This window comes from Rattus norvegicus, chromosome 4 (genome assembly GCF_036323735.1).
Source record: "Rattus norvegicus strain BN/NHsdMcwi chromosome 4, GRCr8, whole genome shotgun sequence".
In the NCBI taxonomy this organism is placed as follows: domain Eukaryota; kingdom Metazoa; phylum Chordata; class Mammalia; order Rodentia; family Muridae; genus Rattus; species Rattus norvegicus.
The window spans coordinates 155,260,134-155,273,472 of NC_086022.1; the positions used below are offsets into that span (position 1 = coordinate 155,260,134).

Here is a 13,339-nt window from a genome sequence, read left to right on the forward strand (position 1 = left end):
ATGAGGTCACCCGAAGACGGAAAGTTACCAACAGGTCAGATGCATTTAACATGCAGATGAGACAACGGAAAGGAACTCTCTCTGTTAACTTTGTAAGTGATTTGGGGTTTGTCGGGCTGGAAAAGGTTTATTTTTGTCTTGCTGTGTGTTGATACATGGTGTTCAATTAGCTTATTTGATTAAGACAGTGTAGAAAGTCTCGAGTTGAGCTTTAGTTTATGTTTATTACCTTTGTTTGTCTTATGTACATTCCCCGTGTGCCTGTGGGTAACCAGGGTAGAGAAGTGAGTAGATGTCTGTACAGTCAGCCTCTGTGTCTTCAGTTCTATCTCCACTGCTTTAAACAAACACAGGTCAAAAACTCTGAAAATTGGTTTTGGGGGTTGGAGAGATGGCTCAGTGGTTAAGAGCACCCGACTGCTCTTCCAGAGGTCATGTGTTCAAGTCCCAGCAACCACATGGTGGCTCACAACCATCTGTAAAGAGATCTGATGCCCTCTTCTGGTGTGTCTGAAGACAGTTACAGTGTACTTATATATAATAAATAAATAAATCTCTAAAAAAAAAATTGGTTTTGGAGCTGGAGAGGTGTTCAGTGTTAAACGCACTGGACACTCTTCTTTCTTGGGTTCCACACCAAGCACACACCTGACAGCTCCTAACTGTCTGTAATTCCAATTGCAGGGGATCTGATGCCCTGTTCTGGCCTCTGGCTTCTCAGAGCACTATGCATGTGTATGGTACACAGTAAAAAACAAACAAAACCAGCAACAACAACAGAAACCTTCATAAATATTTTTAAAATTATAATAATTGCTTTTATACTGAGCAATGCAGAGCTCTTTTCTTTTCTTCTGTCTTTTTTAAAAAACATGAGACAGGGGGTTGGGGATTTAGCTCAGTGGTAGAGTGCTTGCCTAGCAAGCGCAAGGCCCTGGGTTTGGTCCCCAGCTCCGAAAAAAAAGAAAAGAAGGAAAAAAAAAAAAACAAAAAAAAAAACATGAGACAGGTTCTGGCTACATAAGCCAGGCTGGCCTAGAACTTAGAGTGAAGCCTAAGTAGCCTTAGATATGAGATGATTCTGGCTTAACCTCTTGTGCTGGGGTTACAGGTATGCATCAGCAGGCTCACCATAAAATAACCCCTTTTCCTTGGCATTATTTATTAAACAATATAGTGTGGCAGTTACATAATATTATATAAATAATCTTCAGATGACTTTCTCTAAAGGATGGTATGTATAGAAGATAGACAATATTAAGCCTTTTTATTTTATATAAGGGATTTAATCACCCGTAGGTTTTGGTATGTCCTGGGATGGGTATGCATGGTTGGAACCTGGGCTAAAACTTAGCAAATCCCAAGGATTGAAAATTTAAATGAATTTATCTTTATTTCATGTACATTGATGTTTTGCCTGCATGCATGTCTGTGCGAGGTGTCAAATTCCCTGAAATAGAGACAGTTGTGAGCTGTCACATGGGTGCTGGGAATTGAAACTAGGCCCTTTGGAAGAGAACTAGGCCATCTCTCTAGTCCTCTCCAAGGATTTTTAAAAATCATTGAGGTGGGGTCGTCAATAGCAGTTTTCCAGAATTCATTCTATAGTATAGTATCCGTATGTGGAATGAATGTTATTTTTGAAGTTTAAGTTTACTTTTCCAATTCCCTAGATTATACTGTTTCTTTATTCTGACACCTTCTTATAGTTTTGTTAATTTGCCTATAGAAGTTCTGGGGAGAATTGTTAGAAATAGATTTCTTTAGCATTAGCTATGTTTAATTTTTAGTGTACATTGTTTTATTTGTTTTATGGAGTAGTTCATGGGAAAAATATAATACTCTATACTTATAGAAAAATAATTACTTTTATTATCTTCATAGGTCGATCTCTATGTTTGCATGTTTTGTGGTCGAGGAAACAATGAGGATAAACTGCTTTTGTGTGACGGGTGTGATGACAGCTACCATACATTTTGTCTGCTTCCACCACTTCCTGATGTGCCCAAAGGAGACTGGAGGTGTCCTAAATGTGTTGCTGAGGTACAGATGTCCCCTGATGGATCCATTTAAATAGTGACAGTAGTACATGCATGTAATAGAAACATGTTTCCTAAAACTTGTCACAGTCTCCTGTTTATAGTTGTTGAAAAATCTCCAGGATTTTAAAGAGAACTATTTTGAGTAGATGTGCAACAGCTGTATTTTAGACAGCTTTTCTTAACTTTTTTTCCTTCTCTGACTATTGGTTAGATAATTTTATTGTTTAGGTTTATGAGACTTTCAAAATTGTAAAGTTTAAAATAAAATGTGAATAGAACTAAGCAAGAATATAAAAAACATTTTACCCTAGAGAGATGCTCATCAGTAATTGCTTACATTTCTTGAGGACCCAGGTTTGATTTCCAGCACCCACATGGTAGTGCACCACCGTCTATAAGTCCTAATTCCAGAAAATCCTACACCCTTTTCTGTCCTGCTTGGGTACTAGACTTACACTTGGTATACAGATGTACATGCAAGCAAAATACTCATGAGTTTATAAGTTTATAATTACAAAGGACCACCAGGAGGTGCTGATGCACACCTTTAATCATAGCACTTGGGAGCAGAGATAGGCAGATCTGAGTTTGAGGCCAGCCTGGTCTACATGGTGAGTAACAGGACAGCCAGGGCTACACAGAGAAACCCTGCCTCCCCTCTCGTGCTGTCCCCAATCTACCTTTATTTACTCTCTTTTAGCTCTCTTTTAGTTTAAATCCAGGATAGGTACAGTACCACACAGATTCTGTGTCCAGTGGCCTTTCAAGGAAGTTTGCTTTGGAATTTGGCAAGAACCATACCACTATTTCCATGGGCTGGAGTTACTTTTCCCCAGATCACTCTGGTTTTGTTTGGTTTACCTCTAGGAGTCACCATATTGTTTTTTGCTTTGTAAACATAAGCACATCTCTTGCCTAAGTAGAACTCAAGTTTCATCTCGGGCATAAACGCCTTCACTTTTAAGAAGAGCCATGTGCTGTCTTTGGTTCTGGAGACCTTACTTGTAGCCTGCAAAAATGGTCTTGCACCACAGCCTTCCAGACCCACTTCCTTTTCTTTTTTTTTAGAAGTCCTGTTCCCAGCAGGCCTCCACAGGCACCAAGATGGCCAAGAAACCCTGTCTTCAGGGGAAAAGAATTACCAAATACCAGAGCTCTTGGTTTATTTGAAAGTGTTGATATTTTAGATGGTGGTTATTCCCTAGACTTGAAACAGCATTACATGTAAGTCGTCTCTGACAGACTAAGCACTTTCAGAAGACCGCCAATTCTCAAAATCAAGATTTTGCAAATACTTACAAAGTGATTACCAAAATCTTTGTGTATTTGTTAACAAAACCGCAAACCACGGGTATGAAATACAAAATCTCTTGAAATTATACTATTGAACCCCAAATTACTGAAATAAATCTCAGCTTCTGTGACTATATGTATAGGATCTTGTGAACTTTTTATTCACAAAGCTTTGTACATAGATTTTTTTGAAAACAAGACTTTTTCATTTTTTTCTTTTTTTGACAAGGTCTTATGCTGTATCCCAGTCTGGCCTTGAACTCAATGTAACCCTCAACTGTCTTATTTATATATTTCTAGAGTAAAAATTAAATAAGTTATAGATTTTATCGTGTGTGTGGGAGTTTTGCCTGCATTTATATCTTTGCAACACATGTATGCTTGATGCCTGTGGAGACTAGAAGAGGGCATTACATCCATTATTAGTTACTTCTCTATTGCTGTGATAAAATATTATAACAAAGGGAGTTTGTAGAAGAAAGTTTGCTTAGACTTACAATTCCTGATAGATAAGAGTTTGTCATGGCAGAAAGATACACAACAAAGCATCAGCAGGCATGACTACAGGAGCAGAAGGCTGAGTATTCACACATTGAACCATAGTTTCAAGAAAATAGAATGAACTAAACAAAACAAGTGATTAAACTCCCAAAGCCTGCTCCAGTGACACATTCCCTCCATGAATTCCCACTTCGTAAGCCTCCCCAAATACCAACTACCAAGTACCAGTCTACCAACTGGGGACCAAGCATTCAAATGCCTGTAAGTATGGGGAATGCTTCTCATTCACACCATCCCAGATCCCCTAGAACTGGAGTTATAAGTGATTGTGAGCCACCATGTGGGTTTTAGGGAATAAACTCAGGTCTTCTCAAAGAACAGCTAGTGCTCTTAACTGCTGAGCCATCTCTCCAGCCCGTGGATGATTGTTACGGTGAGGATTAGACATGAAGCTCTGAAATGTGAGAGGCACTCACCTATTATAAATAGGTGCTGTTTGTTAGCTTGTGCAGATGTGACTCGCTTATACTTTCATTTTTAATCTTTTTCCTTCTTCTGTCTCCTTCTCTTTTTGCTTTTTCCTTGGTAAGATCTTCTAGGTAGCTGTGGCTGACAAGGAACTTAGGATCCTTTTGCTCCTCGTACCTGAGTGCTGCAATTATAGATATGTCTGCCTTACTGAAAGATAATACTGTTAGGAAATGCCTTATCTTTTTATTTATTTTAACAAAATGTCATGATAGATCTCTGAAGAAAAGGAATGTTTGGGATATCCAGGTGCAATCAGAGGATTTTATGCCCTTTTAATTACTACTTGTTAAAAGACTTAGAGATATTTGAGTTTCTGGTGACTGGTAGTGTGAAGAAACCATTCTCCTAGCCTAACAGTCCAGTGGATGTCCTATAACACAAACCTTTCTTTCCTCTGTGAATATTTATTTATTTACTTGATGGATGATAAGAATGTTAACATCCTTGTGTTTGCTTCCTAGTTAGTCTTCCTTTGCAGGCTTGTTTTGGTAGCAGAACATTACCCCAGAAGAGTGAACATTCAGTTGAGATTCTAGTTTGAAGTATCTAATTTCTTGCAAATAACTAGTACTTGTTTTGCTGTGTAAGAGTGATTAGATTTGTTTCAGCTAAAGGAATGATCAAGAAAAGCTATATTTGACATTTATTTGCTGTATGTCTGGATATCAGCCTTAGGGTCTGAGAGCTTATTCCACTGTTACCATCCATAGCTCTTGTTATTTTGCCAGATTTGATGCTTGCGTTTTCAATTTCAGTGAGGTTACCTCAGGCATCTTTTCCCCCCACAGGAATGTAACAAACCTCGAGAAGCCTTTGGATTTGAGCAAGCTATAAGAGAATATACACTTCAAAGCTTCGGAGAGATGGCAGATAATTTTAAGTCTGATTATTTCAATATGCCAGTGCATGTGAGTAGCTATCATTTAGGTTGGCTTAGAGAGAAGCAAAGAAATGTTTCCTGTCAAGTTTTGTAGAAATCTGGAACAATATGAAAAAGGTTAGAGACTACCAAATTTTAACATTAGGGACCAATAATCTGTTTTGTTAATTTCATTTTTTTTGTTTTGTTTGTTTTTTGTTGTTGTTTATGAAATGTAGTCTCGCTGTGTCGCATTGGCTGGCCTGGAACTTAATCTATAGACCAGGCTAGCCTGGAACTCATAGAGATCCTCTGCCTCCTGGTACTGGGATCAAAGGTATGCACCACTACAGCTCATATGAAAAGCATTTTGATATTTAAATTTTAGTTATCTTTAGCTTTTCCCTGTTCTCAGTGGAGAGATAATACGAGTGAATTCTGCTCTGGGAAATGGGGTGATTTTTTTTGTTTTTATCATGTTTTTGTTCACGTGGTCTGTATATTATGTTTTAGAGGATTATAGTTACAATGAGTTAATATCATCTTTGGTTTTATTATAGATGGTTCCTACAGAGCTAGTAGAAAAGGAGTTCTGGCGGCTAGTAAGTAGTATTGAAGAAGACGTCATTGTAGAGTATGGAGCTGATATCTCTTCAAAAGATTTTGGAAGTGGATTTCCTATAAAGGATGGTCAGAGAAAGATGTTACCAGAAGAGGAGGTGTGGATACTGTTATGTAAACTTCTTACTCTGAAGCTGATGTTGCATTTTCATAGAAAACTTTCTTTTCTCTATTCCTAAGGGACCTTGCCAGTGTCAAATAGGAAATACATAGAATTTAGACAATATAAGTAAATGTTAATTTTATAAACCGTGATTTTTGAACTGATCATGAGTGTACATGAGTATAATCCCAGTGCTTTGGAAACTAAGGTATAAGATTTATGAGTAGTTCAGCTTGAGCTGCATACCGAGACTGTCATAAACAAAGCATATTCAGAATAGCTTTACGAATTAAAGTTAGTTTAGTTAAAAATCCTGTTTGAACATTGTTTTTTAAAAATTTATTATAATTGGGAGCCAGAGTCAGGCAGATCTTCCTGAGGTCAGCCTGATATGTACATTAAGTTCCAGGAACAACAACCCTAATTTTGTTTTGTCTCTGTGTGTCACATGCTATTGGATTGTTTGGGGTAGTCAAAGGACAATTTATGAGAGTCAGTTCTCTCGTTCTGTAGAGTTTCTCAAGGCTCTGACTGAAGTCAGGTTTAGCAGCAGGTACCTTTATTCACCCACCCATCTCACTGACCCTAGTTTAGAGTTTTTGCCTATCTCTTTCTGTTCCACAATCTAAAAAAGGGCTGGAGAGATGGCTCAGTGCTTAAGAATACTTGTTCCAAAGATCCAACATGTTCTCTGACCTCTGAAGGGGTGTGTGTGTGTGTGTGTGTGTGTGTGTGTGTGTGTGTACCTAAGTACCTGAAATAAAGAGAAATGTCAGTAGAACCTAGAAAAGTTTAGATATTTAGATACCAAATATTTATTTAGATTAGTTGTAGGGATGTAGATTAGCTGTGGGTTATAAAATTCTTAGAAGATTTTTGTTTAGGATCTGGAGAGATGGCTCAGTGGTTAAGAGCACTGACTGCTCTTCCAGAGGTCCTGAGTTCAATTCCCAGCAACCACATGGTGACTCGCAACCATCTGTAATGAGATCTGCTGCCCTCTTCTGGTGTGTCTGAGGAGAACGACAGTGTACTCATATAAATAAAATAAATCTTTTTTAAAAAAAGACTTCGTTTGGGGCTGGGGATTTAGCTCAGTGGTAGAGCGCTTACCTAGGAAGCGCAAGGCCCTGGGTTCGGTCCCCAGCTCCAAAAAAAAAAAAAAAAAAAAAAAGACTTCGTTTAGTACTTGTAAACTCTGATTTTTTGTTTGTTTGTTTGTTTAACTTTTTTTTTTCTTTTATAGGAGTATGCACTTTCTGGTTGGAATTTGAATAACATGCCTGTTCTGGAGCAGTCTGTTCTTGCTCATATTAATGTGGACATTTCTGGTATGAAGGTGCCGTGGCTCTATGTGGGAATGTGCTTTTCTTCTTTTTGCTGGCATATTGAAGATCACTGGAGTTATTCAATTAACTACTTGCATTGGTATGTCCAATCTTGTTACAGCACATATACTTAGTGACTTTGGCCTTTTTTGTCAGGGTTTGAGGGGCAGGGAGTGGTATTAGGAATTAAATCCAGGGACTCATGTTGAAATTAGGCCTGGTTCTATCTCCTAATGTGCTCACAGAAATAAGACTCAGACTCAAAACACATTTATTATAAATACCTTAGTCATATACCTAGGCTCTTCTCTGACTAGAATATAACTTAAATAACTCGACCATTTTAACCCACATTCTGCCATATCTGGTTACCTGTGTGTATGTCTCCCCATATTTGCTGGGTAGATCTTCCTGCATCTGGCTCTATCCCAGAATTCTTTCTTCTGATGTCCCACCTTCCATTTCCTGCCTAAGCCTTAGGCTTTTTTTTTGTTTTGTTTTTTGTTTTTAAGATTTATTTATTTATTTTATGTATGTGTGTACACTGTCGTTCTCCTCAGACACACCAGAAGAGGGCATCGGATCTCATTACAGATGGTTGTGAGCCATCATGTGGTTTCTGGGAATTGAACTCAGGACCTTGGGAAGAACAGTCAGTGCTCTTAATCACTAAGCCATCTCTCCAGTCCCACCATAGGCTTTTTAATTGACAAAATATTATCTCTACACTCATATATGCCAAGTACTTGAACTACCAATGAGTTATACCCTCAGCTCTGATTTTTTTTTCTTTTTGGCCATTGTTTAATTTTTATTTTATTTTGAGACTGTCTAGCCTCAAACTTGTGTGTAGCTCGCCTTGAGCTGCTGGATCTTCTGACTCTACTACTTCCAGAGTGCTAGGATTGTAGGCATGTATCCCCACATTAGGCCTGGTCTTTATTTTTAAGATATAATAATAATAACTGATGTTTAGGGAGAACTGACTTCAAAAGTATTTTTTACATAAAAGCAAAATAGTATCTGAGCAGGGAGGGGACTTGTCTCAGACTACCTACTCTACCAGACCCTAGAGGAGATTATTTTGATTTGTGATATTTTTTATTTTATGTGTGTGGGTGTTCTGACTACATGTATGTATATGGACCATATGTGTGATGTGCTACAAGGGCCAGAAGAGAGTTTCAGATCTTCAGTTGTGAGGTGCCACATAAGTACAGGGAATGAATACAAATACTTTGAAAGAGCAGCAGCCAGTTTTCTTTTTCTTTTTTTTTTTTATAAGATTTTTTTATTCATTTATTATATATGAGTACACTGTAGCTGTCTTCAGATACACCAGAAAAGGGCATGGGATCTCTTTACAGATTGTTGTGAGCCACCATGTGGTTGCTGGGAATTGAACTCAGGACCTCTGGAAGAGCAGTCGGGTGCTCTTAACCGCTGAGCCGTCTCTCCAGCCCCAGCAGCCAGTTTTCTTAACCACTGAATTATCTTTCCAGCCCCCAAGTTTTAAATTAATAATGTTTCTTGTGTAGTATATGAGAAAATAAATAATGATGACTTACAATATCTTAGGGATTAAAAGACCTTGTTCCTCTCTTCAGTGTTAGCACTGAATGAAGTTCTGAGCTCTATACCTAGCTCAATTTTGAAACATATCTTTAAATTACTTATATTTTATTTTACGTGTATACATGTGTGTGTGTCTGAGTGTATGTGTGTGTATGAGCCTTTGGAGGTCAAGAGAGGGCATCAGATCATCCGGAACTGGAATTTGGGTGTTTGTGAGCAGTCATGGGATGCTAGAAGCTGCACTTGGGTCCTCTGAAAGAGGAGCAGGTGCTCATAGCCACCAAGCCCTCTCCCACTGTTGAAATATCTCAACAGGTAAAATGGGATATTTACGCTTCATAGCTGAACGATTTGATTTGGTATTTGAAACTTAAAACAGTTTTTCATTTCTGTAACATTTCCTCTAAAATACCTAGGGTATATATGCAATAAATTCAATAAATTGATTTACTGATTTTTTTTTATTTTTTTATTTTTTTATTTTTTTTGTCTCTGACTTAAAAGATTTCATTCACTTAGTCAGTTCCTTACCTTATATTAATACCTGGCTGCCTTTTTTTAATCTTTATTTTAAATAATAATTAAGAGTAAGTAGTAAGATTGAAAATTTACTACCTCAGAGTAACCAAATTTCAAGTGCTTTATGATTGTATATGATTAGGAGCTATTTGATTTATCAGCACACACAAAACAATAGTTTTTAAAATATTACTTTTTATTCAATTTTATGTGTAAATATGTGAATGTGTGTGTGTGTTTGTGTGTGTGTGCATGTGCACGTACACACCCCATGAATACAGGTGCCTCTAAAGACCAGAAGATGGCATTAGATTCCCCAAAACTGGAGTTATAGACGGTTGTAAGATGCCTTATATAGGCGATGGGAACTGAACCTGAGTATTCTTGCAGGAGCAGTAGATTCTCTTAACTGCTGAGCCATCTATCTAGCCCCAAATATTACTATAGTCAATCCTATAGGGGATGGAATAGCTCTCATCTATAGTCTTCTGAATTATGAGAATTAGAAAATGCAATTACTTTTTAAATAGCTTAATTAATTAAATTCAGTTCTGTCTCAGGGGTTTTATTACTGTGATAAAGCAAAAACCTGCTTGGGGAGGAAAGGATTTATTTCATCTTGCAGCTCATAGTCATCCAGGGAGTCAGGGCAGGAGTCTAGAGGTAGGAGCTGACTCAGGTCAGAGGAGCACCACTCACTGGATTACTCCTCATGGCTTGTTCAGCCTGCTTTCTTAGAGCACTTAGACTTCCAACCTAGGGTTAGTACCATCCATGCACCATAAGCTTGTCCACCAATCACTCTGGTGGGGGCATTTTCCCAGTTTCCCTCTTCAAAAATGACTCTAGCTTATGTCACATTTACATAAAACTAGCCAGCACTGTTTCCTAAGTATTCTAAATGAACTCTAATCCATACTATAATAGAATAATGATGCCTAATTTTTGGTCCTTTTTGTAGACAACAATATTTATAAATTTTGCATAGTTTGTAGTATTGGTTATTTCCATGGAGAGGACAATTGATCTGAATGAAGTTGGTTATATGTACTCTGGAGATCATTGACTCTTTGCATTAACCATTTGGTTGTAATAGGAAAGACTCCTCCTCTGAGAGTCAAGAGAGATGTATCCATATCCTTTTGAACAGTGATTTCCATGTAATCTATTTTTAGTTCAAAAGGTCCCTTTACTAATCCACTGTTTATGTACTTTGGGTTATTTTTTCAGTGACAAGAAGTGTGTATCTTACCTGTCCATATATCCTTGCCTTATTTATTGTATTAGTAGTAGCATTGATTGATGGGATGGTTGCCAGGTTTCTGGGCATATAACCTATGGCCAGGAATGGTTAATTATAATTTAGTGGATTTCATTTGGTACCATGTTCTATCTAGCTAAACAGTTATTTCTTTTTGTTAGGGGCGAGCCAAAGACATGGTATGGTGTACCATCTCATGCTGCAGAACAACTGGAGGAGGTGATGAGGGAGCTGGCCCCTGAGTTATTTGAATCACAGCCTGACCTCCTACATCAGTTAGTAACCATCATGAACCCAAATGTGCTCATGGAGCATGGTGTGCCTGTGAGTCTTCTGTGTCTTCCTTCAACATTTTTAAAGATTTTCTACCTTTTAATTAGGGTTCTATTCATGTTTTGGGGAGAATTGTAACTATATATGAAAGGCCCTGTAGTATAGTCAAATTAAAATTTATACTTTGAATAGAACTTTAATATGATTAAGAAGGGATGCTTAAAGTATTAGCCATATTTTATGTCTCACAGCTACTTATTTGAATGGCCTTCTATTTTTCAATAAAAGCTGTTAATGTTAATTTTATTTTCTTTCTTTTTTTTTTTAAGATTTTATTTTATTGTATATGAGTACACTATAGCTGTCTTCAGACACACCAGAAGAGGGCATCAGATCTTATTACAGATGGTTGTGAGCCACCATGTGGTTGCTGGGATTTGAACTCAGGACCTCAGGAAGAGCAGTCAGTGCTCTTAACCACTGAGCCATCTCTCCAGCCCCCTTTACTTTCTTTCTAATCTTCTGGTTTTTGTTTGCTTGCTTTTGTTTTGTTTTGTTTTAGGTAGAGTATTACTTGGTAACTCTTCTGTAGACCATACACCAACTGTGGACCAAGCTGGACTGGATTCAAATACATAGAGATCTATTTCCTGCCTCCCAAGTGCTGGCATTAAAAATGTATACCACCATGCCCAACTCTTTTTGACTTTAAGAATATTTTTTCAAAATATCTTATGTGGTCATTTTCTCAATTTAAAATACACTCTTTATTTTAATATGTACTCTGATTTTATTAAGACATTTAATTTCATCAGGCAGTGGTGGCACAAGCCCTTAATCTCAGCACTTGAAAAGCTGAGGCAGGTGGATCTCTGCCCTCAAACTCTTGTCTCAAAAAACCAAGAATATTTGACTTCACACACTACTTAAATGTGTGAAGTATGTTTTCTAAATGTTTGGGGTTTTAAATTTTTTTTTAAGGTTTATTTACTATATAGGAATGCTTTGCTTGCAAGTATGTTTGTGCACCATGTTCACGCCTGGGACCTGAGGAAATCAGAAGAGGGTTTTTGATCCCTTGGAACTAGAGATTAGGGTGGTTGTGAACCACCATATGGGTACTGGGACAACCTGGGTCCTGCGTAGGCAGTAAGTGCTCTTAATGGATGAACCATTTCTCCAGTTTATTTTATGGGTATGAGTGTTTTGCTTGCATGTATGTGTGTGTGTGCTATATGCATTCCTGATGCCTTCAGAGGGGAAAAGGAGACAACTTTTTATTAGCTGCCATGTAAGTGATAGAAAGTGAGCTAGGTTCTCTACAAGAGCAATAAGTGCTCTTAATGGCTAAGCCATTTCTCTAGCCCCTTTTTAAAAACTTTTTGTAATTGCATTTTCTTATTTTGTGTTTTTTGTGGTGAGCCCAACCTTTGCCCTGTTGTGCCAGGGTGCATGTGTTGTAGTTTGGAGAATAACTTGTAGGATTCAGCTCTCTGATTATACCATGTAGATCCTGGAGATTGAATTTGGGTCGTCAGGCATGGTAGTATTACGGTCTGACTCCCCCCAGAATAGTGGTAACCATTTGTTTCATGCTTGCCAGCTATTTTATATTGTTGCTGTAACATACCTACCTGCTAGTCACTGACTCAGACAAGTGACTTGACTGAAGGACATGCTGATCACTTGTCCTATTTTGTTCTATATTTTCTGTATGAGGTTTGCTAATCTTAAGAAATTCTACCAAGTTTTATGGAGGACCCATCAAATCAAAGGTCAATATGAACTGTTATGTCTAAAATGGCATGAGTCAGAGCTGATTACCAGGCAGCCCTTCCTATACCTACATATGATCTCACCCTGTTTTTTGTGACTGACACTGAAGAGTAAGCGAAAAGGTTACAATTACAATACTCATGCTCTGTTATCTCAATGTTCTGAAATTTCTCTGTTTACCACCCATCCACCCCACTCCCCATACCTTACTCAGGACCAATCAGCTTAAAGGCTAGCTGATAATACTTTGCCTAGTAAGCCAGTGACTCCCCTCCTTGCCCTTTAAACTTCTGAATCTCTTTTACTATAAAAAGCGTACACTGAGGGCAGACTAATACTGCCATTAGGTTTCCCAGTCCTTTTTGAAGTCCTAGATGTTCAGTTAAAGTGTGCATTCAATAAACTATTCTTGCTTAGCTGACATCAGTGTTAATGCGGTTTGAGTGGTGATTCCTGAACTCCAGCAGTATTAAGAGCCTGTACCAACTGAACTGTCTCAGTGGTTCCCAGATCTAATGTTCTATATTTTTCCTACTCAACTAGAATAATCAAGTTCTTAAAATGATAACTGTTCTAGTTTCATTCTTTTGCTGTAATAAAATAACTTAAGGAATGTTTATTTTAGCTTAAAATTCCAGATCATGCATAGTCCATCAT

General features: G+C 37.8%; 1 protein-coding gene across 2 annotated transcripts in view; it reads left to right on the top strand.

The window, feature by feature from the left end:
- The window catches only part of Kdm5a (lysine demethylase 5A), a 77,998-nt gene that overhangs the window by 22,010 nt on the left and 42,649 nt on the right, over nt 1-13,339 (top strand). Inside the window, exons 7-12 of one of the 2 annotated variants that reach the window (NM_001277177.1) lie at nt 1-92; nt 1,885-2,043; nt 5,156-5,275; nt 5,787-5,945; nt 7,197-7,378; nt 10,795-10,957. In NM_001277177.1, coding sequence (NP_001264106.1) covers nt 1-92; nt 1,885-2,043; nt 5,156-5,275; nt 5,787-5,945; nt 7,197-7,378; nt 10,795-10,957 — 875 coding nt within the window. Of the gene's footprint in view, nt 93-1,884; nt 2,044-5,155; nt 5,276-5,786; nt 5,946-7,196; nt 7,379-10,794; nt 11,213-13,339 lie in introns of those variants that run through there. The other variant, NM_001277178.1, reaches the window with a different exon arrangement.